Raw genomic sequence first — 27,748 nt, 5'->3', positions numbered from 1 at the left:
ATAGGGTGACCAGATGTCCCGATTTTATAGGGACAGTCCCAATATTCAGAGCTTTTTCTTATATAGGCGCCTATTACCCCCCAGCCCCTGTCCTGATTTTTCACGCTTGCTATCTGGTCTCCCTAGCTTCAAACGGGTCTTCTGCTTGTCCTGGATGTTCACCAGCATCTGCACACCTCCAGCTGGCACTCAAAGGAGGATTTCCTTCAAAACATGCTGGCTGCTACCAGAGTTCATTGCAGGGCAGTTCTGTGGTAGAACTGGATACTAAGAAAATAGCATGCAACTGAACTCAATAGCACATGCAGCATGGAGTAGGGAAAGTTGACCGGACAGGCATCTAAGGAGTGCCTGGTGTGTGGTTGGGCCGGTAGGAACTGTTCATGCTACTGTGCCCATTACACTAATCTTCCTGCCCACACTGACACTGCACCAGTGGAGATTATCACAGCAGAGGACCACAGTGCAGTTGACCTTACTCACAGAGTATCTACTTCAAATGGCGGTGTGGATTCTCTGATCTGGATCCTGCCATGATTCCAGTTTACACGAACGTAATAAATCTGAATCTGGTTCACTCTGCAGGGATTCCCCTCATGGACTCAGGCCTTGGGGGGCTATCTGTGGTTTGTTTGTTTTTTTAAGTGAGGCTGATTATATAGGGGGTTGGAAGCTTCGTTACCAGATTTCAGAATCTGTCCATTTGCTTCTCATGGAGAACGAGCTTGTTACTTGGATTATACACTCGCACAGCAGGGGAAGAACCACATTACACCCCTGTGTGGGCTGCCAGGACCTGCTTCACAACCTGCCTCCTTGCTCCCTGAACCATACTCAGAGATGGGGAAGCTATGACCCAACCACCCCTGCTACTTCTGGCCAGCATAACTTAGTCAGCATGAAGGGGAGGGGGTGTAATTTGATGCTGACATAAACCAGTTGCGGCTAACTCCCCCTTGGGGTAAAGAGGAAGCAAGAGAGAAGTTGTGACTCAGACTCACACTACCCTTGGATGTGGTGCAGCTCATGTGCTCCCTTTGCTCAGGGCTGTGTTTAAGGTCACAATCTAGTCCTTTATGTAGTGGCTATCCAGAAATCATGGAAATCGCCAACTCTCTGTGTTCTCAGTTTTCACCTCCTCACGTCCCACTGAGATGTCAGAGCTAGAGGGTCAATCAACCCAACTCAATGTGGATCCCAATGGAACCTGTCAGGACTCTTCCTGCTCTGTCCCAGGGGAGATCGCATAACAGCTCTCCTGTGTGCACCATTCGCCTTGAGACACAACATGTTTCCTTTGCAGCCGTCCCCCCTCCACATCAAAAATGGTGGCTAGCTCCCTCCCAAGGCATCTTCTCTTTGAACCTGGCCAGTTCAGTGAAACCCAGTATTGTGACTTCACACAGTAGGGTCGAGAAGGGTTTTTACTGAAACGCAGGGAGCTGCCTCGCTAGCAAAGGACAGATACAAAATGGCTCTGAATGTCTTGCAGAGCCCAGACATTTTATTAGGTTAATCCTTTCCTCCCCAAACTCTTTTCCCATGTGACTGTCTCTCCCTCCAGCCTTCACCCATCCAAGAGACCACACCGTGTTCCTGACAGCATTTTAAAGGTAGATTTTGTTTGTTTTTTCTAGCCAAACAAAGGGCTTTGCTGGACATAATCCACAACCAAAAGGATCTCACTGTGCCCTTGTTCTGTGTGTTCTGAGCCCAGCTTTGATGCCTGGCCACTATTGTCCCAGCAGATTTGGTTGAGATGCTGAAGCCCTGAACTTGGTCTCATTTTCAAGATGTTTCCTAGCCAGCCCATAACTCCTCTCCCCTTAAATGAATGAGGCGCTTCCTCTTATGTTGGTCAGTCAGTGCATTTAGCACACATGGGCTACTGAGTGAAGTGAGAGTCTGTTGACGCCAGCAGTCTTGGATTTTAATCTTTCTTTGCTGCCCAACTCTAGCATGCAAAACTGCAAACCCTTGCAGCTGAGGTCACTGCTACAAGTGCCTCTCTGGTCACTGCAGTTGAAAAGCAGCTTTTCCCCACTGCGCATTTGTCAGCTAATTACTCTTTTATGCCCAAGCTGTGACAAATCAGAGGGGTCCTAGTATGTGCTGTGTTGCTTTGATGGGGAAAATACACCAGGTGAAGAAAAAGTATAGTGACAACTTTAGGGAAGGAGCAGGGTTTCACTGATGGTAAGAAGCTCATGCAGGTAGAGTTTAGTTTGTGATTCTGATACTTCCCAGCTGGTTTCAGAGGGCTTTGTTCAACAGTTGTATGTCTTCTCCAAGTGCACGCTGTGAGGGCCAGAGATGCGTGATGTCAGGACTCTGAATTATTCTCCGGTCCTCCTGCTCACATCTGGTTGCAACTGAATGCATCAATAAAGGATTGATTTTCCCCTAGGCTCCAGGAAACTGGGGTTTGCGAACAGACTTCTGTTAGCTAGGATCTGACTAAATCCACTAGATGGGAATAAATGTTGGGTGACTTTGATTGTTGAGCTTTGTGTCAAGAAGCAACTGACTTGGTGTCCCAGCTCCTGAATGTGCAATAATGCCACTTAGTGCTTACGCCACCTTCCAGCTGAGCATCTTCATGTACTTTGTCAAGCTAGGTCAGCATCACTATTCTCCTTCTTCTAGTAGGGAAAAGGAGACAAAGAGGTGATGGGTCTTGACCAAGATCACAAGTCAGGACAGAGCTGGGAACAAAAGTTAGGTCTCCTAACGCGCTCTGACCTGACCACTGGACCTCCTGGGGCGCAGACATTTTTTTCATAAATGTGTTTTGGAAACAGGCAGGACAGTTTCACAGGAAAGCTGACTGGCAGGCACTCTGCCACACACAGCACACCCCAGGGCTGTGGGTATAAAAGCAAAGGCTTACGCCATATATTATTGCTTCAATAACCAGGAATGCTAATGCCCTGCCCTCCTAGATGGTCAGAATCTCCAAATCTGTGTGCAGTGTTGGTCCCTGACTTGGAGGGGGAGGCAGTGGCGAAGTACTATATTTAGCTCCTCACAAAGATAAAAGGAAGCAGGCTTTTACCTGACTCTTGCTGAGTCTACATGTTACTTTCCCTTTGGTCATCTCCCATTAGCTAGCAGCCGTTTCCCTTTTATCCTCCTTTCAAGGCCTTACATGAAGTATTCAGGAAGAAGCATTTGCCTTTAAACTCCCTGAGCCTAATGCACTTATCTTCCCATCTTATAGCATTTTATGGGTGAATTTCTCTTCCAGTATGTATTAAAGGGTGCTCGCTCCTACTAGCCTCATGTCTAGTCTGATCTCTTACACACTTCTGAACGTGACCTCAAACACTAACATGCATGTGATTTGCTTAATTGCCTACAATGGGTCCTCCTCTAGTCTCAGTCAGCAATGGCGCTACACTGATTGATACCAGCTCAGGATCTAGCCCTGCTTCTGCTTTGTGAAACTGTCAGGATCTGAATGCTTCTCTTGAATGTCAGGACAGTGCTGCACATCTTAATAACTTGGCCATTTTAAATGTGAGGGTCTATAATTATTTTGTTGTGTTCTAGACATGCCTATGGGCCAGATCTTGACTGGGCCTCTGTGCCCTTGGTGCCGGACGGATACTCAGTAAGCCATAGTCTTTGCCCTGAAGAGCTGGCCATCTCATCAGAACTGACAAAGAGGCCAGGGAAACAGAGGGGCAGAATCCTGATTTAACAGATAGGGGACTGAGGCCCATAAATATTAACTGACCTGTCCCAGGTCACACATCTGCTCTGAAATGGTTAGACTTCTCAAGCCAGAGCCTTGCATTCTGGTAGTGAGGATTCAGCACTTCCCTTCCTACGGGTGCAGCAGTACTAATATGTAGCAAGCATGTTTGTAAAGCGAGTCCCACGCAGTTGGCTGTGGGGGGGGGGACTCGCATGGAAGCCTCTTACACCTCAACGACTCCCTGCTGACCAGGGACGAATATCCTCTAGCACTGTTTGTAAGGGGGGGGCTCAGGCGTGAGAGGAAAATATTTCTTGTGTTCTTAGCCATAACCCACCCTCTGCCCACTGCTGTGCAGCGATGTGTGTAGGGCCTGATCCTACAGCTCGCTTCATGTGGCTGGATCTCTTGGCATGTATAGAGCCCCAGCGACTTCAGCAAGCTTCGCCTGGCACAGCAGGTTTGCACGGGCAGAGCCAGCTGCAGGAGTGGGGGCCTAGCACTCAAGTAGCTAGGGAAGGTGTTTGGAATGTAAACAAACACAACCGGCCATGGGCACTACCAGCCTCCTAAACTTCATTTAAAAGGCGAATGCCCCAGGCCCCAAAGCCTGCTTCTGAGTTGCAGCTGTGGCCAAAGACAGTTTTAAAATATTTCTGCGACTGTAACGGTACCAGCCATTCTGTGTCACTTTCGCTATTTGTGGAATAATGTCTCCGGTGGAGTTAAAAACTAGTCTGGTAAATTTCAGGCCCAATAACATTTGAAAGCTTTTGATAAACCCTTGAAAATTGGCCTGTAGGGAAAGCTGGCCAGTCCCTTCAAGCGTGGGTTACAGCAGGCGCTGTGCAGCGACGGTGCCAGGGCAAGTTATCTGTTTCACAGTCGTGGCAGCGACACTAGGGTGACCAGACAGCAAGTGTGAAAAATTGGGGTGGGGGAGGGGTAATAGGCACCTACGTAAGACAAAACCCCAAGTATTGGGACTATCCCTATACAATCAGGATATCTGGTCATCCTAGGGGCCCACTCAGGATCCAGTCCCCATGGTGCTAGGGATTGTGCAAAAATGTAACAAAAGGACAGGCCCCGTCTCAGAGAGCTCAGGGCTTGTTCATAAGTAGATTCTTTGCATCCATGTAGCTTCTCTGATGCAAATCTGAGGGTATGTCCGTGCTACAGTGGCACCACTGCAGCAATGACACCTACCACAGCAATAGAAGGGGTTTTTCTGTCTCTCAGTAGTAAATCCGCCCTCCTGAGAGGTGATAGCTAGGTTGATGGTCACATTAGTGGTGCCTATACTGGGGTTTAGGCTGACCTACTATTCCTTTCACAGTCATGAATTTAACACCCCTGAGCAACGTAGCTAGGTCAATCTAAGTTTTAGATGTAGACCAGGCCCTAGTCTAGAATTGCTGTGGTACAGCTCACTGGTGCAGATCTTCCCACCTCAAATGTAAACAAGCCTTTGCATTGAAGTTTGACAGGTAGTGAGGCTGCACCTGCAACATTGCTACACTGCAATTTAGCAATATCTATGGCTCAGCTGTTTTCCCTTCAAAGCTGGAGAATGTTTTAATAACCCCCCTTCTTTCTACTGTTCTTTCAATAAAATCTGATGACCGCAGAAAGCAATGCTTCCAAGTACACCACATTCAGAAAACATAACTTTATTATTAGTTGCAATATACATTGTATGCCTTTAAGAATTCTAAACTTGTACACATTTTTCCCACTGAAAATACATGTATGCATATGGGTATATATTGTACTGAACTGGAGCACAATGGAATGACAGAGACAGGCTCAGAAATTATTTGGAAAAATAAGTGATCTCTACAGGTTTATGTTGAGAGTGCGCTAGGGTGACCAATATAAAAAGAGTAGGCTAAATAGAAAACTGTGTGGATTACACATTGTGCATATGGCATTTTGATGCTATGCTTGGTACAGGTGGTGATATATACAGTAGTTACAGACTACTATTGCTCTGACATAAATGCGCTCTATTCTCAGAGGGAAACTGTCCCCGCTTGTCACAGCAGAGCAATCTGGTAATTCATAAGGCCAATAGCGCTCCCCTTACAGTGTCCATGGTGTTTGAAAAATAAAGGTTGTAATTACATTTCCCCTGGCGGCAGATCTGCCTGCTGCTAATGAAACTGCTCAAGAAGGGATTTCCGGTAGGACGTGGTCAGCGTCAGTCTAATGTATCAGTCTAAGCCAGTTTGGACCTTTGGCAGTGGATCTAGTATAGCAACAAGAGTTTAGATGTTGGGCAAATCCCCAACAGCTGTAATCCGTGTAGCTCAACTGACCTCACTAAAGCTATGCTGATTTACACCTGGATGTTGGAGTCTCTATCAAACTCTGATTTACACCTGCTGAGGATCTGTTTTTATATTAAACAATGAGCTCAGATATCTCATAAAGTCTCGGTTGGAAACTGGCCCTCAATTTCTCAGCTGGGTCCTCCCAAAGCCCAATTTCCCACAAGGGAGTGCTTCAGAAAATTGTCTGACAGTAGCAGCAAACTCAGCTGTGCCCGTTGTCATCTGAACACTTTGTATTTTCAAACACAGCTGCCCCCGCCCTCCCGTCTGACCTGAACTGGACAGAAGGACAGGTTTTCTTTTTCTCACCCTCATTTTCATCTTTTATATTGCTTCCAAGCTCAGGAGGAACAGCCAATATCACTCAGGCTAATGAACAAATTTGATCAAAGGCACTGAGCCTAGGCCTTCCCGTGGCTACGAACTGGCTACAGGGAGCAGCAGGGCTGTGATTATCAGTCTGTAGGGTTAGGGTTTTTTTAAGTGCTTGTTCATTTGGGATTCTCCCCCCCCCAAAGCGTTCAGCACTCAACCAGTTCTGCTCCACTTTAAGTCAATGGTAAAACTCCCATTGCAGCCTCAGACCAACACTGACTGCGTGCTTTTGAAAGTCACAGCCAGAATCCAATCACATCGCTCTTGTTCATTTATAAACCACTTCTAGTACTACCCCACGGTGTCCTAGCACCCCTCACTGTATGAGTACATCTACCTGATGCATGGTCCAGGCCTAAGCGGTCGGTAGGGTCTCCCCTCACTGTCAGGTCTCTATGCTCACATCTCTCCCCAGCTCACGGGTAAGGGGGGAAGCCACACTTAGGAGAAAAATGTTGGAAAAAAGGCAGCTCAGTGGAAGCGCCTGAGCATGCAATGCACAACCATTACCTTCTGCTGCTACCCAAAAGCCACCGTAAGGGGGTTACACGTGTTGGTGGTAGCAGTTGATTGTAATGGCTGGAACAAGGTTTCAAATTTAAGTCCAGCTGAATTGCTGCGCTCTACAATGGTGGCTCAGATTGCAGCCAGGCAGCCACAGCTGTAGAAATGCCAGAGCCCATGTGCAAAGAGCAGCATTTCTGATTAGATGCACTACACAGTGGCAAGCACAAAGGATGGCTTCCATTAACTTCTCACACCCTCATTAGAGCACAGGTCCAAGCTAATGAAAGTCACTCTGCTGTTCATTGTTATTGCACAAGGTTGTCTTTCTTGTGTCCTACCAGGACTGGTTTCAGGGTGAAGTGAAATATTAGGGTCATACTGGTGCATTGCCTTACAAGCCCCTGAGACAGCAGCAAACTGTCATGACGGGAATTCTGCAGCCCTACTCTCCTCCAGGGCAGTGTTGAAAGGGAGCAGCGAGGAACTGTGAGCGCTCCAGCGGCTGTGACATGCCTGTGTAGGACACCTGCCCCTCTAAGATGGGGGCCACAGAGGATGTTTGTTATTCCTCTGTGGTGAAATGCTCCCCCCATCCCCAGCAGCCCTCTGATGGAGTCAGTGTTGTTGGAGCGCCTATGGGAGTGGGAGGAAAAAGCTAAACTCCCTTCTGCACATGGGCAGAAGAGGCCTGTTACTAAGGGCTTGTCTGCATAGGACATTTCCTAGCAAAGCGATCCTGGTATAACTATACCAGCAGAACAGATGTGAGAGTGGCCACTGGGATAACTGTGTGGACGCTCTTATTTTGGAAGCATATGTCCACAGCGGGAACGTATACTGGTGTAACCAGAACAGTATAGTTCTGGCAGACACTTTCCCCATGTAGACAAGCTGTAACACAGCTGCTAGAGGCAAGGCTAGCAGTTTGATGCAAGCTCACTTGCCATGTGAGTGAGTTTTCACATGGGAAGTTCTCCTAGGAGTCTGCCTCTAGCCTCGCTGGTATGAAAGACCCGTCAGCTCTGACATTTGATCTGTAGCTTCCAATCAGTATTAGAACCTGCTGGCTTTGCAAACGTTCTGGTGACAGCCGTCCTGGTGGTGGGTTCATCAATATCCTTCTGTATAACTGGTTCTATGTAGCCCCAATATTCAGATGCAGATGTTTGACTACCCAGCATGCTCTGTGTTCTGCTTTTAACTGACCCCCTAACTCTCAGGAGCAAGTGTGAGACTCATCATTGCAACCCAGCTGAGCCAAAGCAGCCAAGTCTGGGAGAATCCCCCAGGAAATGACCATTTCATAGAATTGGAAAGGCTTGCAGGGGACCCTAATAACATTATAAGGCTCTCAGTAAATAATAGACTGTGGGAGTAAACATCAGCCAGCTCACTGGCCCGTCCCTTCACCAGATGTTCTGAGCTTGATGAGCATTTCTGGCCCTCTCCAGCTGACGAGGGAAAAGGACAAATGATTACTGTAGAGCAGTGATGAGAGGAATGGACCATGGGGAGGACAACTCTCCCCTTGCCACTGCTAGCGGAGTGCAGGGGTGAGGACAGTTAACTCCTTCTTCAGGCTCTGTTCCTTTCCTCACTCACAGCTCTCTGAGCTGCTTAGATACACGTCATATATTAATATTTCCTCTTAAATAAAACTTTGACTTTACATTTTTAGTATCAGTAGCGCAAGTAATTAAAAAAAAAAAAAAAGCCGCCTCTAGGAATATTTACAGAGTAGCTCATCTTGCAAAAGGGAAAGGATTTGGTATCTGGAAGTAGCACGGTTCAAGTGTGCTTAGTAAGTTTTAAGTATCTTATTCTACATTAGTCCTTCTCTGTGAACTCTGGTGCTGGGAGTTACACAGCTGTTAAACAACATGTCTTTCTAGAGTGCAAGCCCATGCTTGGTCCCTACCCTTCAGGCCTCATGTGCCAAGAGAGGTTGCTTCAGATTGGTTTGACCTAGAAAATTAGCTTTTCCCCTTCAAGCATGGCATGAGTCTTCCTCTCCCACCCCCGCAAGCTCTCTTGTTAACTCCCTCTAGTGTAAAGATTTCTTAGACAGTGTGTTCTACAACTGCGGGAGCAGGAAGGGGACCGTACTCCGCAGGGTTAGAAAGTGAATGAAATGAGAGATGCAGACCTACCAAACATTCCAAAGATTATTGCAGTATAAAAACAGCCTTGGCACATCAGGAATTCCAGAGAAAACAAAGAACATGGGGGGCAGAAGGGGCCTTTTTTTGAATGGGAGCCTGGTAGTACAATAACCAACCTGGAAAGTTTTCAATGCCTTCTTCCACTGCCATAACCCCCCTTTCCTGTTCTAGGGCAATGGCCTCTTTAAATGATTGAGGGTGTCTTCCTCCTAGGTGACAGGAACGTCTAGTCATAGCAAAATATCCTAGGAGGCCCTCTAACTTTAAATCTTTTGCAGAGAAACTTTTAAAAAAACAAACAAAAACTTCCATCCCCAGAAGATCCCCCTGACCATAGAAGGTAACAAAGTGGCTGTTCTTAAGTGTGGCTGGGTCCTCCAGCTGCTGAGACCTTCTGACCAATCCAGGTTAGTATTTCCTTAAACACAGCAGTGCTGACCTCAGGCAGCTCTTTATGGAGAGCATGGTAAGCCTCCTCATACACCTGCAATCAGAGAAAGAACACAGGTTAACTAAGACACAACCTCCAAGAACAAAGCAGCAATCCTGACATGGCCTGTACACGTCTCATTGGTCTTTCTGTCTTTCTTAGATAGAGTGAATTATGAAAATTAAGGGACGCCACCAACTTGAGATTTAGTCATTTTCCAAAAGGGAGCTAAGGCGATCGCCCAGGTTCCACACCTGTCCTCCCTGCTCAGGCTTGTGGTGTTGCAGTCATAATTCCTTCAGCTCCTTCAGTTCTGTCCACTCTCTCTCAGTACGTGGGAGACTCACACCACCAGGGGAATGTGACATATGGCTGCACGTTCAAAAATGGCCTCTGATATTGGGTTCCTGCTTTGAGACACCTTTCTTCAGCAATGCTGAGCACCGGAAGCACTGACTGACTTCAGCGGGAGTGGTGAGTCTCATCACCTTTGAAAACCAGACTCCAGGGTCCAGAGCCACAGAAGTACTTAGACACCTGTCACGGAGTTACAGGCACGGTGCTCTGGAGCCGCTCTTAATGAAGCCAGTCAGAACTGTGGTATAGCGTGTCTCCCCTTAGGGCAAACTATCAACGGTGCAACCACTTCCTGGTCTGATTTCAGAGCGTTCAGCACTCCTGTTCCGCCATGCGCTCCCCCAGGGAGTCCCCCTGGATGGAATGCCTGGGGAAGCCTTACATGCCTCCAAAGGAGCCACACACCCCACCTCACAGTCAGGAGTGATTCTCAGCCAGCTTGGAAACAGCAGGGCTTATTAGTCAACAGGAACACAGCGTAGAACGGACCTTGTTAGCACAGAAATCAGGAAGTTACAGCGAAGTCCATCTTAAGGGGGACCCGAGCCCCATCCTTGGGCTCTGCCCCCGGGATCTCCCAAAACGGGGACTGACTCGCTTCCAGCTCCCCAGCCTCAGATATGCCTCTGCCCCTCCCCTTGCCTTTGTCCTTTTTCCTGAGCAAGGAGGTCATCTGACCTCCCCCTCTCTCCAAAACTTCCTGGTTCTTTGCAGAGGATGGGCCGGACATTATCCGTGCACAGGCAGCTAGAGTCGGCCACACTTGCTGGTCTCTGCAACACTCGCACACCCTTACCCCTCCACCTGGATACTTGAATAATACATAGGGGAAACTGAGGCACACACACAGTATTCAGAGAAAACATTCAGAACATTCCCACTTCATCACAACACCTAAACCCATTTTGCACTTAAATTTTCAGGTCCAAGTTGCCTAGGTTTTGGCCTCTGGGCATGTGCACTGCTGTCTCACTCTAGGCACCTGGACACTTAGCTTCTGCCTAAGCCCCAGAGCGATTCACTAACTGGGGGAAAGTAGGTGGTTGGCCACCCAAGTCATGTGCAGGACCCAATCCTGCCAGGTGGGTGACCTAACCACTGGACCTCAGAGTCAGTCCCCCCTCCCCTCTCTTTCTCTGGCCCAGTGATTGTCCCAGTGTGGATAAATACTTAAATAGTCATTGGTCAAGAAAGAAAGAGAGAGTGAGAATAACTCTGCAGTCCAATGATGATGGCACCCACCTAGCAGGTGGGAGACCCAGGCTCCAGTCCCCCTGCTCCAATCACTTTTTCATTATTTATCCACAGTAGAAGAGCTTCAACAGCAGAGTGCCCTATGCTGCTCCATACCCTCTGTTGCAAGTGGAGTTTAATAACGCAAACTCTGGAGATGTCATCAAACCTAGACCCACCCTAGCCAGGCAGAACATTCTACTGCCCTCTAGTAAGGGAGTCAAAGCCATGCAGCCCCATTAGTGCTCTTATTTTCACCCCCGTACAATGTATATGCTGAGAAGCACAAGTCTCTTGCAAGGGCTGCTTTCATGCACTTAAGCAATGGATACAACTGTTCCCGCAGAGCCTCACACCCGCCTTGCCAGGCCATGCATCCAGTGAGCCAACTGTAGCATATCAAGCTTGCAACCCAATGAGCGGCAGGAACTATTAATCACACCCTTGGCGTGTAAACGCAGGGGGAGGCGTTCCCACAATCCGTGGTGTAATTTCACTCTTTTGAGGCCCAGTATAGACAGTTATTTTTCTGATGACAAAAGCTTTTGCTTGGTCTCCCCGTCTCCCTTTCAAACTCATTCATGTGCTAACAATTGGTTAATCAGCTCTGTGCTCTCTCCAAATGAGCAGATGTGGAATGGCTTTTGTTCATCTGCGGGTTGGAAAGTTCTCTCTCTACCTTTATGTAGTGAGGTGTGAGGAGGGGTTGGCATAAAAGTAGCCTGCATGGTCACAGAGTTTGGGGGCACTGGGTTACCTGGTTAGGAGCCCAGTCCTGGAACGTGCCAAATTCCTTCAACTCCTTTGACCCTCCAGAGAAGTTGAGGGTGATCAGCACCTCCTAGATCTGACACTTTCCCGCACTCCACACTCTCTCAACAGCACCTGACACCTGCTCTGACGGTGACCCAGTCAAATTCTTGAGCCTACACTGAGCAAAGCAAAGGCTGATATGCACAACATAACATCCTTCAAATAAAAGAAGCAAGGTGACCTTGAGTGTTTTGTCCTGACTCTGCACAGCGTCCATCAGTAAGTAGGAACCTTTGATATCACAGAGCTTGTCGGGCGAACCATGTAGCACCAGGACTGGAAGAGTCAATTTAGGCAGGGATCGCTCTATTTTGGCAATGGCATTCATCAGCTGGATGACAAAGGAGACCTTCATGCCCCCATGGTAGACCAGGGGGTCTGAGGTGTAAGATTCAACCTATTGGAAGAAAAAAGATCATTGCTGGCAATAGTCCATTCTGAAAATACAAGGCAGAGCACTTCATGTGTGATGTTCCCGGCTAGGCTAACGATTTCCCACCCTCTCTGGGCTACTGTGCTATTTCACCCTAGCTCAGGGTAGCCAATTATTTTTTGTCAAGATCCAAATTTCTTGGTCAAGGTATAATCAAGGTCCAGACTCCAGAGAAAATAATAATAAAAAAGATTATAATAATAAGTAAATAAAAATATTTCAGTGTCCGTTCAAAAGCATCTGGTGGTCTGTATTTGGCTTGTGGTCTGCCTACTGCCTACTGCCTTAGATGGTAACCCCAGTTGACAGCTGGTACCCATCACCTCTCGTGCAACTGGAAAGCGGGCTACTCCAAACCCCTCTCTTATGCCTCTGAAAAATGTTCATGAGCCAAAAACACTGGGGCAGACAAATAAACAGTGTCAGTCAATGACTTTGCCCAGGGGACCACCTTTCTGCACTTACTCATGCTCTGCCATGCCCTCCTACCACTCAAAGGTGGCAGCCTTTTTTTCCCCTGTAGACAGTTTTTCATTCTGCCTTATTACAAAGATGATATTCATATAAGCAATTCCTGAGTACCAGTTCTGTCTTTGGGGCTGAATGGCCCTGCATGAGTCACTTCACCGCACCCTGCCTCAGTTTCCCCATCTGCAAAATGGGGATAAAGATATTTACCTGTCTTGCAGGAGGGTTGTAGGTATTGATTACCTCCTGCTTGTAAAGCGCTACTAAAATGAGACGCTCTGTGTTGGTGTTAAGCATATGTGTGGAGATGGTGCTTGCAAAGGTCTTGGCAAATCATGCTTTTTTGAGCCCCTATGGAGGCCACTCTGGTCAAGCTGGAGCATTGCATGTTGGGGCCTGTAGTCTCTATGGGCCACCCCTCTGTATTAGAGATGAAGGGAGCTTCAATCTGCATATTTCATACAACACCAGGTGTGGGCCTTGAGCTCCTGATTGAGCAAAGTTTTCCTTAATTTAACCTGATATAAAGTGCCATTAGGCAAAAAAAAAACCCAAACCCCAAAAACACACATTTCACTTGCCAGTTTTTACCCTTATCTTGCAGGCTGGCTATGGAGCAATGAGCATGCTGGAAATGGTGCACTGGACTAATCAGCACAGGGTCTGGGAGCTACGAATGGGTAGTTTTTACTGCATCAGGCAAATCTACAGTAAATATTTGTATGCTGTATACGGAGAAATGAGCGTTGGCAGCCTACGCAGGCTCTACCATCTCAGGCTTTGCCAGAGCATTTCGATTATAGGCACTGCTTCCAATTCCTCTAAACTCTGATGCGGTTTTAAAAAATCATCATTTTTAGGTTAGCTGAAGGAAGCCTAATGTTTGTGTTCTATGGCAGTGTTTCCCAGGCAGTGGGTCCTGACCCACCAGTGGGTCGCAGGAAGTGTCTAGATGGGTCCAGGGCTGGATTATCCAATCACTGGGCCTGTGCCCCAGGCAAATATACACTTCTCCGGGCTCAGTGAGAAGGGGAACCCCCAGTGGGAGCCGATGGTGTTCGAAAGCCAGGTTGCCCTGCTCTCACCCCACAGCGGTAGCTCCTGTCCTGTGGGGCAGGCCATGGCTCCCCACTCCAGGCGTTGTAACCTAGTGCATAGGATTGCAGCGCCCTGACGGAAGGGCAGCCAGGCCAAACCTGAGCGGCGCTACCAACGTGTGCACTGGGTTGTAGGGCTCTGAGTAGGGACTTGCACCCAGCTTTGTGGGGAAAGAACTGTCTGTGTGGGCCATGCTTGCTTTTGAACACCCTCTTTGTACCTGGGGTTCCCCTCCTTTCTCCACCAGGCCAGGGTTAAGGGTGTGGTGGCAGGGTGGAGGGTGCAGCTATGTAATGGCGGGTTGCACAAAAAGCAGTTGATGGATTGCTTTAAGACAAAGTGTGGAAACTACGACTGTAGGGCAGCAGAGACCATTCAAAAGTGGGCAAACCGCCCCCCCCCCTCTCCCCACCCCCGCCCTGCCTATGGTAACAGTTCATTGGGCACCGACGCAAAATTAATTCTTTAGCAGCTGACACGCCCCCTTTTAAAGTCAGTAACTAACCAAGACAGTCATTCTATCTGAAGAAATGTTTAAAAATGTGCCCATTGCACTCTGCCCCAATCTGCTCTTTTGGACAGGCTCAGGTGGCACGAAGGGAATGGAAACTCTCCGTTGTGGATGCCGCCCATCTGGCAGGAGTCCCGAGTGGATGTAGAGGCAGATTCTCTCCCCACCATTCCTAGCACAAGAGATGCATTGGGACAGGTGGACAGAGAATGGCTAGGACACGATGCACTACAGCAATCCCCAACTGGTGGGTGGTCCTTAGAGGAGCACAGCCAGCTGGCACACATTAGAGTATCCCACAGGCTGCTCTAATCTTAGCCAGGGCTGGGGCAGAGAATCAGGGAGCTGTAACTGGCTACAGAATACCCTCTGCTCTGCTGGCTCCAAGTGCAGGAGAGTATCTGCCATCAGCATCCAACTCAAGAGCATCTCCTTTACTCATTTATTGACTGAGTCTGATTCCGTAGATTATCCTAGCAGGGCGATAGCTAAGGGAAAGAAAGGAAAAGCAGAGTTCTTGCCAAATGAACAGCCTATGAAGACCCCTCCTCCTCTGCCATGCTGATGGTCCAGAGGGCGATTACAGACTTGGCCAGAGGGAGAAGTCTTACTGTGAGCCCTGGAGCTCACCAAACTTGGGCTCTGGCAGACCATTGCAGGGAGCAGACTTCATAGGAATGGTCCTGCCACTGAGACATTCATGCTGCAGAACTTGGAGAGCTCAGCCCCAGGAACTGACGAGTGGCCCACACTGCAACTGCCCTGATGGACTATAGGCACTGAGAGCGAATCTGTCGGACAGTTAGCTCCCCGCCCATTTACTTGTGAATGTTGTCTCTGGTCTTCTCCACTCAAGAAGTGACCCTCTGATTGGATAAAACATATTGAAAACTAGGCGTATTAACTAACAGCACCCAACATCCATGTGACTTTACTGGTAACATGGGACCCTCTCCCTGACCATGCTGGTGCAGTCTGGTTTCTTCTCTGGATTCACTTAAACTTCTTTCAAACCACATACTCTGCTGGAGCTATCAAAGGATCTATTTCCCCTGCTGAGACACGTCCATAATCCCCGTTACTGGAAATTCAAGTTATGGGCATGGTGGACTAGTCCAAAGTGAGGGGCAGTTATTGGAGGGGAGACAAATGCAGTAAGGCTCCCCTCATCCCAATGACACACCCTCCCTGAGGGTTTGAGACCCAGCCCCTGGGAAAGGTTTGCAAGAACTCACAGGGAAGCTGATATACTGGCTGAGACTGAGATGTCCGGACCTGATCCTAGGAGGTGGTGAGCACCCTCGACTCCCAGAGAAGACAATAGGAGTTGAAGATGCTGAGCAGCTGCCAACATCCAGCCCTCTGTCTGTATCCACATAGACTCTTCAGGGGTTGGAAGCCTTCTCTAAAATAGCTCTGAGGCTGCACCTTCGTTGCTGCAGATAACTCCGACCTCATCTGCATTCCCTACAGCTAGACAGCCTTTTCAGTGGGACTATACTTTCATGAGATGCAGCCCTGCTGGCTTTAAATATCTTTCCTGTTCTGTAAGCTGTCTAAATCCTCAGAGGCTGCCTTTCCTGAGAAGGAACTGCCCTTCTGTGAACGTGCTCATGGAAAAAGTTACACTTTGGCTTCTGGAACACCCCAGTGCATCTAATTTTGTCAACTCTCACTTTAGCAGCTGGGTGTAACCTGACATTTGCACCCAACCCCATTGACTTTTCATCTGCAATTTAAACAAAAGCACAGGGTTCCTCTGGCTACTTAGCAACTGGCTGCAGCCTAATCTGGGAGTTATTTGTTCGGCGCTGTGTCACAGTACTGCACTAAGGCAACACAGATTTGAGTTTGTTTTGTTTTATTTTTTTTAACTGAAAGCAACAGATGAAGGACTCCGGGAAAAAAATCAAGAAGGGTGGGTGGCTGGATTGACAGACGTTCCCTTCCCATGGAGTAAAATAATGTAGATGAATTCATATGAGCTGCCCCCTTCCCCGCCCCCATATAACGCCATAAATGCCAAGAGATGGCCTAATGGGTTTCTTTCTTCTTTTCCCCCCTAAACAACAAGGAATTTTTAGCTACTGAACAGCAGACAAATCTTTTGTGTAGATAGGCGGGATGATCGACACTGTGAGAGGGACAAAAACAATCCTTATCAGAAAGTTAATGATCTGTGTATGGGGAGACTGCAGTGCGCAGGGTACGTCTTGGTGAAAGAAAGGGAGGGGGCTTTATCCTCCACCTTCAAAAGAAGGTAAAGTAGGGCAGCTCATAAAGGGGGAAGGGATGAGGTTTAAAGAAATGTCATCTACACTGTTGGTTGTGCTGACACTGCTGAGGATTCGTCATAGAGAGGGTTAAGAGAAACTGGGCGACATTCCAGGCTCTGCATCGCTCTGTCCACCTGCACCTCTGCTTGCGTTTCTCCACCCTTGCCCACCTTCACTTGGCCAATGAATCCTGGTTCATCTTCTTCCTCTGTGCCTTCTCCCACTCTCATGTCTATGCCCTCCATTTGTCCAGGAAACCCTGGCTCACCTCTGCCTCCTTCCTCTGTTTCCTATTCTTCCTTCATTTTTAGTTCTGGGCTAGAGAGGGCCCTCTTTCAGGGATCGACACCTTGGACTGTGTCTGCATGGTGGGTCTGGTCTAAATACTTGGAGCAGGCTCAGTCCATTGATCTTTTCCTGCTCTGGCCTGATGTGGGGTCTGTTGAATCCATCACAATGGCCAACTATTTTTTTTAAGGTTCTCTTTAAGACTGAACCATCCACCAGGTCTCCTGGTGCATTTGGTGTTGCCCATCTATTTAGACTTTAAGCTCATCTTCTGGGCAGGGGCTACATCTTCCCTTTGTGTCTTGCACAGTGCTAGGCACACTGCCAGGCAGTTGTGGCCTGATCCAACACCCACTGAAATGGGGATCTTTCCACTGATTTCAACAGGAGCGCAAGCAGGCCTGTAACAAATACTGATGGTGGTAGATTCTGGGTTATCTCTCACACCACTTGTTTTCCTTGCATTTGATAAAGAACTAGATCAAACAAACATCTTCACTCCACCAGGTACATTTCAGTCCCTACATCAGAAGGCCAGTCTACTGTGAAGACAAACAAGTCAGGGAATTCTTGGAGGACTTCCCAAAGATATTTATAGCAAAGAGAAAGTTGGTCATGTAAATAATGGATGTTTCCAGCACACTGTGTGCTCAGAAGCTGCAAATCTTGAGTTTAGAGCTTCATCTGCCTTGCCTCGGAGTTTGCACTATGGGAGTTGAATAGTAGTGCACACCAAAGTGCTGGGAAACAGGGTGTTGGCTGGTTGTGAAAGCAACTGTTTTGGAGACAGGTCCTCATTAGGTGGGCCGATGATCTGATCCAATATTGCAGGAGGCAAGATATTGAACAAAATGGGCCAATGATCTAATCCAGTAATGAGGTGGGCCAATCCCATGACAGCTCCAATCTCCCAATGATTGCCACAGCACAGAAAAGGAAGAGACAGCAGGAGAAGCCAAAACCAAGAGGAAGAGCCTGACGCTGGAGATCCCTTTGCCAACCCCAGCAGTGAGCCTCACAGTAAAAGCCCACATGAGTAAGTAGTAGGAAAAAGGAAAACACAATTATTCTTATGGTGGCCTGTACCCGCAAGTTACCATAGACACTTCTGAGTGTCAGTCTTGCAGCCTTCTCTGAAACACCTGGGTAAAACCCCTCCAAATGAGGGGCAACAGTAAAGCTGGGATGTGCTCAGATCAGAGCTCACACCCTATAACAATATTTAGCATGTTATTAGCATCTTCCATCTGAGGACATACTCCTTCACGGTAGGTATTTTTACAACCATTTAATAGATGGATATATTTAGGCAGAGTGAGTTTAAGTGGTCACTCACATAACAAGTCAGTGGCAGAACCAGGCAGGAAAACCCAGGATTCCCTGCTGTAACAGCTAGGGAACACTGCCTCCTAATATGTAGGCTGTGGCTTTAATAGACCTTTTTCTTGTATAAACCTGGTATCACTTATCCTTTACTACCCAGGAATATAATTCTTCTGTCATGTGATTTTATTGTATCTTTTCTCTACTCTGTTGTTGCTTTCACAAAGAATTATTGGTAACACCTTCTGTAGGATGGAACGCTACAGAGTAGGATGGTGTTTCTATAACTTGAATGGAACTGACCTTATTACTCTATGCATGTTTTGTTCATCTTTGTTATTATGAGGCTCACCAAAATATCTGAGGATATATATATTAACAAGTGGGTGTATACTAATGCTTTCTATGTTGGTTCTTATACCGTGTCCAGTAGCATGGAATCGCTGCATTTACTTTATCTAATTCTCTCTTCTCTAGCTGAAAAAAACCTCAAAGGGCTTTTCAATTATTCATGTTTTTAACCCAGTGAATTATTGATCCCTTTTTACAGACAAGGAAACTGAGGCACAAAGGGACTAAGTCACTTGACCAGAACATCTGTGTCAGAGCCAGGAACAGAACCCAGGAGTCCATGGGGTTTATGCACAGGACAAGTCTGTCCAATTTACCTAACAGGCAATTCGGCAAGTTGAATGTACAGAAAAAGGTGAAGTGTACTGTATTTATACATGTATTAGCATCCTGTTTGCACCTTATCTCATCAGCCTGCATTCTGATGTCAGCGTGGGCAGGGAGCCGCCCACCCACCCACAGCTGGGGAATTCATTAGCGTCTATTTAAAATAAGAATCCAGCTCATCTAGCCAGTCAGAGGCCTGAAAAATTACAGCGTGCCTTGGGGCATGTGAGCTGCCTCAGGAGTGAGCATTCACTTACAAAGCGCACCTACTTTTTAGAGAACCTTGGGTGTCATCTGCTGTCATTTCAGTTGATCTTAGAAATGAACTAAAATTTGTGATTTTGTGATCCCTTCCGAGACACAGCTGTTTCATTCACCTCCCTCCCCACCATGCCCCCAGCAGTGCAAATGCAAACCTAAGTTTACACGTGGCTGATTTCTACTGAAAGGTGTGGGAGCCTTTTTAGTTGTTGTTGTGCTGATGCAGCAGTTGCCAAGACATCGATCTGGTTTTACCAGTGATTGCTGAAACAGGCTGCCGCCCTTATTACTGGGACTGTCGGTAAACAAGACAATGGGCGTTGCTTTTCCACACAACAACCAGCTCCCACAAGCTTTGTCTACACTGGCAAGAATGGGAGCCTACAATTCACAATGGTGGAAGCTCTAATTAGTTAGTTACACTGGTTAGACTATGGGGCCTGAACCATTTTTTGGTTGTGTTTTTGCAGCACCTAGCAAAATGGATTCCTGCTTTATCGCTGGAGTTCCTGGCCACTACCTGAATACAATACAATTCATAGTAAGTGCAGATGGGACTCAAGTGTTTCTGCTACTGTATCAGTGTGAAGAACAGACCTAGACAACATGGTCTTCAAAGTATCTGAACCCTGTCTAAACTACAGCTTCTACCATTGCTGCTGCTATTGGAGCTGCACTTGGTGATGAATTATGGGTCCCATTTTTTTTTTTTTGCCATAATAATCATCACACAGCCATATCTTAGATTGCTTGCCCAGAACAGGACACGGATGCAGAGTGCACTGAACTGGTGACTGAATGGTTCCGAACTGGACTAGTCCAATTAGGAGCCAAGTTTTCTGTTGGTGTAAATGGGCACAGATATTGACTGTAATGGCATTTCACCCATTTCCACCAGCAAAGAATTTGGCTCGAGGTGTTTAGCCCCATTACTGGGGCTATGTACCACCGTTCCAATGACTTAAAATAATATTAACATCCTCACCTCCTTTTTGTTCCGGGAAACCATGTTTGGGTCTATAGCTCCCAGTGACAAGTTTGGTAGAACAAAGTTGAGCACTTTAGCTGCAAAAACCTGTGGAAAATGAATGAAATAAATTAGCTGGGCAGCAAAGAGAAGAAATACATGAGCCAGATATTTGTAATACAGCTGGTGTGAACTGGCTGATTGACACCAGCTAGAGATCTGGCCCTATATTTAAAAAACTGTCCCAAAATAAATGAATGTGGACATCCACCGGCATCAATTACAAGAACGGGTGCAATAATATGAAATATTCACAACTGTCTTGACATCAAGGCTCCTCTATGCTCTGCATTTCTTCCCACTGCAGATGAGAGAGCAAGTCAATTTGAGAAAGGCCTGGCTTAAGCAGCTTGCTAAGAGAAAGCAGTTTTCATTGTTTTTATGGAGCTGGTGGTGTTGTCCCTGCTGCTGCCCTTTCCTACTGTCACTCAGTTCTGATTTCAGAGTGCAGCACTTAAGTAATATTCTGTGCAATTTACAGTAGTTGCCTAGGCTGTACTCTTTTTGATAGCACATTCTCCAGGGAGTCTGAAAATAAACAACAGTAAAATGTGCATGCATTGACTAAGGAAATCTATTGCTCGCTTGTCTCCTGGGAATCAAACACAAAAGCGTTCAGCAGCCTGATCTTGAAAGTGCTATCATCAGAAAGAACATCCTTTATTTCAATAACATTCTACAGGCCCCCCCCCCCCAATGCAAGATTCTTCTCAGATTTTTGATAACTGTCTTCTAATTAAGTGGTCACCACTTAGACAAGAGGACGATGTGTAACTGGCCTTTGTACTGTCCTCCTGTATCCACAGATACCACCTCCAAGATTAATTGTAATCTGCATGCTCTGCTTGTCTTTGTAAGCATAGGCTGTAATCCATTACATAGGATTATCTGATGCTCTTGTATCAAAGATACTATATAAAGGAAAATTACAAGACTGAAATTAGAGTTCTCCAAAAATAGCAAGCAATGAAGGCTCATAGTAAATATCAAGGAAACCCCATACCTGGGGGGGACATTTCACCTTGTACACTGAATTCCCCATTGGTACTTAAACCCCACAAGCCAAATTCAGCTCCACTGAGGTCAATGAAGTTGCACCAAGAATGAATTTGTCCCCAAGGGTATAAATACAAGCTCATAATTTCAGATAAGCTTCCTACCTAGTTTTCTCTGGCCTTGGTTAATTTACACACATTGTTATTATCTGCTTTGGATTGTGGGTTTTTTTGTTGTTTTTTTAGTGTGTGTGTGTGTACCTTCAACGATTCCAGTATAGATGATGGGAGTCTTGCAAAGAGAGAGTAAATTTGAATTTTCCCACATGTGACCACCTACTACTCTAATGAGGCTAACTTCTTCTTATGGCTCCACACCCTTGTGGTTACCTAACCTTTAGCACGTGCTTGGACATGTTCTCAAAGCTTTCCCACATTTCTGGAGCCATATCCAACTTGAGTCAATAGCAACAAACCACTGAAGAAATAGTGTGGGCATGGTTCTGATCTCAGGCACCTCAGTTTTACACTGGTGCAGATCAGCGACTTCAGTGGAGTTACTCCTGATTTACAACGGCATTCGAGAAGAATCAGGCCTTGTGTGTTGTTTGTGCATGCACACACCCATATCCTCTGTGTGTGCATAGATGCAAATATTACTTATGCCTAGCTATAACTAATATTATGGTCCAAGTGACTGACTGATGTGATAAGGAGGTACTCTGACACTGTACTCATAAGGAATTTCAGATGTATGTGAAAAGCCACATTGCCCTTGTAAATTTAGTGTAGGGGCATCAGTCAATACATCTTACAGCTCAATGGTTCTAAGAGCCAAGGTCATTGCCACTGGAAAAATAATCTTTCATGTTATAAACCTGAGCGTCCAGGGTCAAAAGGTTCCAATATGGCATCATTGATTTTTGTGAGGGCCATGGAGATGGTCTATAACACAATGGGCTTTTAATTAAAAAGACTGTGTTGTTAAACAACCTCACTACATTTGATAGTTGAAGATTTTATCTCCTAACTGGTTTGAAGCAGTATGGATTATTTAGGGAGCAGTTGGCAAGCCAAACTCCATAAAATGGAGAAGACCGTAATCAGGCAGTTTTGGTCTGGGACAAAACATCCATTCAGGAATGGCAAAACATTCAATCTAATCTTTGTTCACCCCAGTCTGTAAAAGAGAGATCCCAGATTGGGATGGAAAAGGTGTCTTGAGTCTGAGGGCTTGCTACACAACCTGTATGGGTTTTTCACTAGAACTGTGATTTAAAATTGATTTAGTTAACCTGGTGCAAAAGGCTTTGTGGGAACTCCTAAACTAGTACATACTGGTCTTATATTGATTTATCTTAAATTTGATTAGGAACAGGTTTAAGATAAAGTGAAATAAATCACTCTGAAACCAAAATAAGAGTGTCTACACAGGGTTTTATCCCAGTTCAACTAAACTGGTTTTAAAATAGATTTAGTTAAAGTTAAGCAAACCAGTGCAACTTTATTGTGTGAAAATAAGACCTGAGTGATCAGAGAAGCTGTAACAAGAAGTTTATTGGGACCAGCTGATGTCTAGCCACAAAGGAAAGTAAAAGGCCTTGGTCAGTAAAGGCCAAGTGGATCTAGAGGATTCTAACACAGGTCATACAAGTTAGAGATGGAAAAATCTCCTTGGGTCCCATCTAATCTACCACCTGGAAGGTTGGCATAGGATTGTTCCTTACAGAACATTTTCTAGGGGTTTGTTTCATCCAGTTATAAATGTTTCAAGCAATGCAGCCTCTCCCAGTTCCCTTTGGACACAAACAAATTCCAGGGCTTAGTAGGGACCTGCTTCCTGTTATTCATCTTCCATTTTTCTTTTTCATACTTCTATACAAGTCCCCTTTGTTCCACTTCTTTGTGCCACCAGAAATAATCCCTTGCCTCCTTGCTATTTACATCCTGCACATGCTTGAAAACACAGGGCCAAATTCCAGCTGCTCTGACGTAGGTGAACAAGAAGGGGAGAAGATGATAGGCGCCCTTTTCTCCTTAGTGCATTTATTCAATAAGTAGTCGGGTGCTTTCATTCTCTGTGTCAGGGAGTCAGGGGGCATTGGGATAACACAGGCTGCATTATTTTAAAAAGCGTCGTGGCTGCCACTCCTGCATGTGCTCCCCCAGCACCCCTTGAGGTGTTCTTCCTGACTGCCCTCCACAGCCAGAAACATCGGTGCAGTGCTGTTCTGTGCCCCTCCTCTAACATGCTTGTGGCTGGTTACGCTGTGATCTAAGGCAGCAGTGACTGGGATCTGGACCGCTTATCATGTTCCCCCTGATCATCATTTACCTAGGCCAAGTTCAAGTCTTCTTGCCGTGGAGAGGATGAATTTGATGGCCCCTGCTCTGTCATCAGGGAGCAGGCTGGGGCACTATAAGTAATTACAACAGCTCAAGGGGGATATAAGCACCAGTGTTAAAGCTACTGACTTTCAGCCCTTCCTGAGAAAAGCGGACAAATTACCTGATTGTTTTTCTTTGTTTCCATCTAGAGGTTTAGAGTCTTATTGTGCAAGCTGCTGTGTGTCCAGTGGGGAGCCAGAGCCCTCCTTTCTCACTGACTTCATTGGGTGCTGAGGGTACATAGTGCCTCGTAGGATCAGGCCTCCAGTCATTTGCCTCTGCATGCTCTGTTCTGATTACAGACTCGCCCCCTTCCAGCACAGGAAAAATGTAACCATCTAGATTTTTAAATCACTCTTTCCTTTTCTGATTTGAACTAATAAAAAAAATGTTCCTGAGCCAGAGGCCACAATTCATTTTCCTTTTTGAATAAACAGCTTTTGCTTAGAAACGGGGGCTGGTGGAGGAAGAAGGTGATGGCCGGATCCCATGTGATGCAGAGGATGGGAATCTAGGTAGAAGGCCTGCAGCTACAGACAGGATTCTTTTCATACTCGCTTCTTTAAAGAAGATCACAAGAAGAACCATGTTGTCCCTCTCTTTACTTTTTTGTTTCTTAAACCCATTGCTATTACCTTGATAGGCGTCGCTGCCTCTGGGCTTGCTACAACTAAAGGAGAAATTAACACCATGCCTGAAAACTCGTTTGGTCTCTCGCAGGCAGTTAGGATGGAGATGGCTCCTCCCTGCAATACAAAAGGGAGAGGTAGCCTGAGCACCAATACAGATGACCATTCTTTACTATTTGTACAGCACAGTGATGTACTATACCGGCAGTGACCTACTATACGGGCACTATACTGGCAGGTACAAAACAAAGTCCTCTGCCCCAGGAAGCTTACAATTGGCTAGACACTTTGTGCAAGCAAAGGGATAGATTTGGTTGGGGTTTTTTTTTTTTTTGAGAGGGTGGCTTTTGGGGGTTGGGATATTTTCAGTAATCTAGTCTTCAGTCCTGCACACTCTTATGCATGTGCTTAACTATATGCGCATGAGCTGTCCCATGAATTTAACTGGATTATTCACGTGCACAAAGTGTTTCCAGGTTCACGGCTTGAACAGGCCTCTGTGGAGAGGACTACAAAGTTGAGGTCCCTTGCAAGTAGTATGAATTTCATATGAGACTTGAAGGAAGAGAAGGTGGGGACATGGTGGACTGGACCAGAGAAGTGCTGCATGACAGAAGTTGTGGGGATGAGTGGGACACAAAGGTAGCCAAAAGGCAGGCAGGAGCTTGTGCCCACTATTTCTGAGTTATACTGGTATCCATGGGTAACAAAGAATTGTCACCTGGGAATGGAAACCATAAAAGCTTGGATAATTACTGTAGGCTCAAAATAATCCCCTTGAAAATGTCCTTCCCCCTGCCCCACGAGTAAACAGCTCATAGAGTTCTGCAATCAGGGACTGATGCATGGGCTGCAAGTTAAACAGTGGCACAATCCTATGTCGTTTCAAGCCAAGTGTTGGCAAGACTCCTGCAGAAACTGTGTGAGAATTGTAGGACGCAGGGGTGCTTGGCTCACTTGCTCAGTAAAGATCACAGAGGATTAGTTGTCAAGGAAAATGCTTGGTGAACTTACATGCTGCTAAAGAACCACTGGCTTGTTTAAATGGAGCAGCAGCAAAAAGAATCTCAGTGACCTTATTTGGCTTGGTACTTGGCAATTAGCTCCTTGTTACAGAGGCTTAGAGCACAGTGAACACTTAAAAGCATGCCATGCGCTTTAGATCAGAATTCTTGTTTATCTGAACACAGGGTTAAATCCTGAAGTGCTTATTCATTTTTTTTATACCCCGGGGAAAATCACTGTGACACCCATAGGAATATTACCTGACCAAACACACAGGATTTGGCCCATACTGTCAGAATCAAATTCAAAATCCGCTCACAAAAGCAATCCTTCTTTTGCTTTTCATCCCTAATCCTTGAAACTTGAAAATTTTCCAGTACAGTTGTGTAACTGAGTGAGGCTACAGTGTGTTACCATGTTTTATTCCCAATCCACTCACAAGGCCAGAGTGTATAACCCTCCTGGTTACCGGTTCTAATACAAGCCTAGTTGTTGGTGAAGGAAAGAAGTTACCATCTGACAATTGTTCAGTGCCCCATGAGGAAGGAGTTGGTGGGACTCAATCCAGTTCCTAGTGGGCTGGTAGGGGGGAACATCACGAATTAGCCCATCATTGCAAATGGCACTAATTAGCATCCTGATCTCAACAGAAAGGCCAAGGACTGAATGGGCCTCAACTTCGTAATATTAAAAAACCGGACACTCCAGCAGGTGTGCCAGAACCTCCCCTGTCCCGTCTCTTCCTCTGAGGCCCCACCCCCATTTGCTCCTCTTCCCCCATCCCCATCGCTCATTGATTTTCTCCCTGCCCGGGTCGGCAGGGACTCGCCTGCAGCGCCAGGGGCTGCAGACTCCCAATGTGGGTAGGAGGCGGCCCCTGCTGAGTAGGGGCTGTTGCAGGTGATCACCTGGTACCTCCCTACCTCCCCTGCCCACAGTAACCAAACTTTTAGTGTCCGGTTAGTAGATCTGACCGGATGCTGTCAGATCCCCTTTTCGACCGGACTTTCCAGTTGAGAACTAGTCACCTGGCCACCGTAAGTCCCCTCTAGAGGAGAGGGTGCCTCTAGGGGTGAGGCAGTGGGGGAAAGCTTGTATGTTACTTTTGTTTTTCCTATGGTAAATTGTGTGATTCCCATCCCCCAGAATGGAAGCCATAATGCTGTGGTGGATGTAATGATTAGTATTGAGATATACGGTGTAGCATGCTTACCATGGAATGCCCCAGGATGAAAACTGGGAGGTCTGGGTGATCCTTCTTCATAAGTTCAATGTGCTGCAAGCTGTCTCTGACGAAAACATGGAAATCGGACACGACCATGCGATCACCTTCACTCTGCCCATGGCCAACTGTGGGGGGTGGAGAGGGAAGGAAAACAATGCCGCTACATCACACAGAGCAATATTAACAATTTACTTAGCATGTAGAAACTCCAGATATGGGTGCATCAGAAACACATTAGACAGACAGGCAGGTAGGCCAGCAATGGTCTCTCTCTCTCTCTCTCTCTCTCTCTCTCTCTCACACACACACACACACACACACACTGCTCATTGCAGAAATCTAGTCCCACACAGCTTCCCTCCCCATACCTCACAATGGATAACATGAATGTCCCATAGAAATACGCAATACAATATACAGGACAGCAAAGCAAGCTTATGGCTGCCTGTGTCTTGTCTAAGAGGGTTTATAATTCTTCATACACACATTGGCTCCCCCTAACTAGATATAGGCCTGACTTACAGAATTCAGATCTAATCTCTCACTATTCTGAAGTTTAGGGAGTGTTCAGTTCTGGGGTTTTGGACTAGCCTATTGTAGAGACAGAAAGTAGCTGCCAAGTTCAGAGTTTGATCCTGATCTGAAGTTGCCCAGAGTTTGTGGACGTTAAGAAATAGGCAATTAGACACCATAGTGAGGGGTGCAATATAAATACCTAGAGAGACAGATGATTCTAGATATTGGATTAGACTAGTGTAGCCATAGCAAGTCTCCGGTAAAATTCAGACTTGGGTACGAACTTTCCCAAATTCTGGGGGTTTTGGGTCTCTGGTCTTTGATTTGGTCACATCTGTTCCAGAAACAGTTACTATATTTGGAGAGACCTGCACTGTCCTCTCCTTCTACTGTTGTGAGGCAATGAGTTAGTGCACTAGCCTTCACCAATGGACATCTGAGCTCAAATGTCAGTTTACCGTAGAGTCACAAGCATGGAGAGTGCTCTCCTCCTAAACAAGCGGTAATGCAAACCCCCAGCATCCCATCCTGACAGAAAATCTATTTATGCTACACACAGGATTTGTCTTGTTTTTGATCAGTTTTTAGTCTCCTCTGCTTTTTTTTCCTCTTTGAAGTACTCTAGTTACTATGGAAACAATGGTATCTTTAGTAGGGGAGGGATTAATGACATCCATAAGCACAGGCCAAAGTCAATTTATAGCATGTAAAGGT

At 46.4% G+C, this 27,748-nt stretch overlaps 1 protein-coding gene across 3 annotated transcripts in view; it reads right to left on the bottom strand.

Annotated features, from left to right (window-relative positions):
* Positions 1–5,357: 5,357 nt before the first annotated feature.
* Positions 5,358–27,748, bottom strand: part of MGLL (monoglyceride lipase) — a 76,570-nt gene continuing 54,179 nt past the window's right edge. For all 3 annotated transcript variants that reach the window (XM_067544281.1, XM_067544280.1, XM_067544279.1), the window contains exons 4-8: positions 26,507–26,643; positions 24,295–24,405; positions 20,235–20,324; positions 12,095–12,310; positions 5,358–9,564 (exon numbers count right to left, since the gene is read on the bottom strand). In XM_067544281.1, the coding sequence (XP_067400382.1) occupies positions 9,439–9,564; positions 12,095–12,310; positions 20,235–20,324; positions 24,295–24,405; positions 26,507–26,643 (680 nt within the window). In that variant the 3' untranslated portion in view covers positions 5,358–9,438. The remainder of the gene's footprint in view (positions 9,565–12,094; positions 12,311–20,234; positions 20,325–24,294; positions 24,406–26,506; positions 26,644–27,748) is intronic.

This window comes from Emydura macquarii, unplaced genomic scaffold, assembly GCF_026122565.2.
Source record: "Emydura macquarii macquarii isolate MOO-44397 ecotype Brisbane River unplaced genomic scaffold, CSIRO-AGI_Emac_v2 contig_968, whole genome shotgun sequence".
Classification (NCBI taxonomy): domain Eukaryota; kingdom Metazoa; phylum Chordata; order Testudines; family Chelidae; genus Emydura; species Emydura macquarii.
Note: the sequence above shows the minus strand (reverse complement) of the source record. Positions and strands in the feature narration are given on the sequence as shown.